Raw genomic sequence first — 2,016 nt, 5'->3', positions numbered from 1 at the left:
TTTGGTGATGCAATCAGTTTGTGATGGCCCTACCCCTCCCACCTCCCGTGGCGAAGCAGTGCCATGATTCCTCCTGCCACGCCACGCCGCATCGCGCCACCGAGTTTTCGTCATTCATCGGGACAACGCGACCGTGCGTGTGTGCGAAAGGGAAAGAGAAGGGGGGGTGGAGGGGTTGGGGCGAACCTTTCACTCGTATCTGATTGGGCGTGTCAGAGTGACGGTTCGAACTCCGCAGCCCTCACAAAGCGTCACGGTAGGCTGCAGGGGTGCAGGTGCACCCCCTTTTGAAGTGAAGGTGGCACAGAAGCGAGTGTGTGTGTGTGTGTGTGTGCGTGCGTACGTGCGTGTGTGCGTTCGTTCGTAGCGAGTGTAAAGGCTAATTACTCCCCAGTGCTGCGGGTTTGCATACCTAAGGGGCTATGGCGCCTTACTGGCAGATCGGGTAGGCGAACCCGCAACACTGTGGTGTAGTATTGCCTTTACAGGCGCCCGGGCGTGCATGTGTGCGTGTGTGGGCGCCGTGTAAAACAAGCCGCCACGCCAATCCACGCGGCAGTGTTCACAGACTGACAGGCGTCGTCCGACACATGGTGGGCCTATAGCCTTGTCGGGCACAGCCGTCGCCCCCCGTCGCCCCCCGTCGTCCTCCGCCGCCCCGCCCGCCCCGCTCGCGCAGCCCCACCCCCTGCGGGGTTGTGTGGCGGGGCGGGGCGGGGTCGCGCTGGCGGGCCGGGTGGGCCGGGGCTCAGATGGTCCTGCGCGCTGCTCGCGAGCGGACGTAGCGGAGCGGAGCGCTGGTGGTGTTGGCCCCTCCTGGTACGCCCTGCGCCTCTCGGTACGCCGCCCGGTACGCCCCCGGTGCTGCGTGTGATGTGCGACCCTGCGCCCCCTGCCGGCCCCGCCACGCCCCGCCTCGCCCCGCCACGCCCTGCGCCGCCTCGCCCCGCCGCTGCCGCTGTCACCTCCGCCTCGACCGGCGCCGCCGCCACCGCCCGGGATAGACGCACCGTCCAAAACAAGCACATCAGGGAGGTGGTGGCCGCGGCCTCCACATGGAAGCTGGACCCAAAGGTGAGAGAGAGAGAGCGGCAGCCCGCGCGCCCCGCCCGCCGCAAGCGCCGCGCGCGCCACGCCACCTGTTGGCGCGCTCTAAGGCGGACGTGGCTGAGTTATCAGCTCGTCGCCAGGTCATTAAGAACGAATGGCGTTGGCCCAGGCTGCCGGTGGGGTGACCGAAGGGCTATGACGGACAGACCATGGCCCTGGCCAGACCGAAGGGTAGACGGGTAGACCGAAGAACAGGCTGAATGTCAGTTTGACGGACTGAAGGCCACGTCCGAAGGCATGACTGGCGGTCATGACGGACGGCCGTGAAGGACACAATAACGTACGCGTTCCGGAGCCGTATATTAAAACTCCATCGCCTGGCCCACATCAAGGCAGTGTTTACTGCCTTCTCCCTCCTTGCAATTCAACCCTCCCCACGCCATCTAAACGTGTATTATCACCTAGTTTGGTCCACTATGCCTCTTGGAAGAAGCCAAAAGAGGAAAATCACCCCCAGCCCCCATAACGTATGCGTGACGGAAAACAGTAGTTGCTCACTGGGGCGAGGAAAAAGGGTTGTTTTGGAATTTTAACTTTGCAGTTTGCTCTTCCCCTCCTCTCCCCTCCGGCTCCTCTTGATCGGCAGCGGGCTACCGAAGAGCCGCGCAGCCCGCCTGCTCAAACTCATCTCCCGATGACTAATTTACTCGACGCACGGATCAATAATTTGACAGACCTGTTTTAAACTTGGGTAATGAGTTGGTAACTCCGGGCGCGGGGTTTGGGGCGGGGGGTGGAGGGGGCACGCTCCCGTGGACGGCCCGAGGACGCAGCAGCGCCGAGCAGCGCCCGCGCTCAATCCCGTTCAACTTTTCAACGCCCTCCCCCCTCGCTTGTTTTCCATCCTCTATCTAACGTGTAATGGAAAAAGGGAATTAGCAGTGTAGGTGACGGCGGCCCGCGGCC

The 2,016-nt window shown here is 63.1% G+C and overlaps 1 protein-coding gene across 5 annotated transcripts in view; it reads left to right on the top strand.

The window, feature by feature from the left end:
* The first annotated feature begins 761 nt into the window (after nucleotides 1-761).
* The window catches only part of LOC127749724 (dual specificity calcium/calmodulin-dependent 3',5'-cyclic nucleotide phosphodiesterase 1C-like), a 196,489-nt gene continuing 195,234 nt past the window's right edge, over nucleotides 762-2,016 (top strand). For 3 of the 5 annotated variants that reach the window (XR_008011314.1, XM_052269111.1, XM_052269115.1), the window contains exon 1: nucleotides 764-1,074. Coding sequence is in view for 4 of the 5 variants with exons in the window: in XM_052269111.1 (XP_052125071.1) it covers nucleotides 874-1,074 (201 nt within the window). In the remaining variant the exon portion in view is untranslated. Of the gene's footprint in view, nucleotides 1,075-2,016 lie in introns of all 5 variants that reach the window. The other 2 variants (XM_052269113.1, XM_052269117.1) reach the window with 2 other exon arrangements.

Source organism: Frankliniella occidentalis, unplaced genomic scaffold (genome assembly GCF_000697945.3).
Source record: "Frankliniella occidentalis isolate FOCC.00 unplaced genomic scaffold, Focc_3.1 Scaffold82, whole genome shotgun sequence".
NCBI lineage: Eukaryota > Metazoa > Arthropoda > Insecta > Thysanoptera > Thripidae > Frankliniella > Frankliniella occidentalis.
This window is presented reverse-complemented; position numbering and strand designations above follow the sequence as displayed.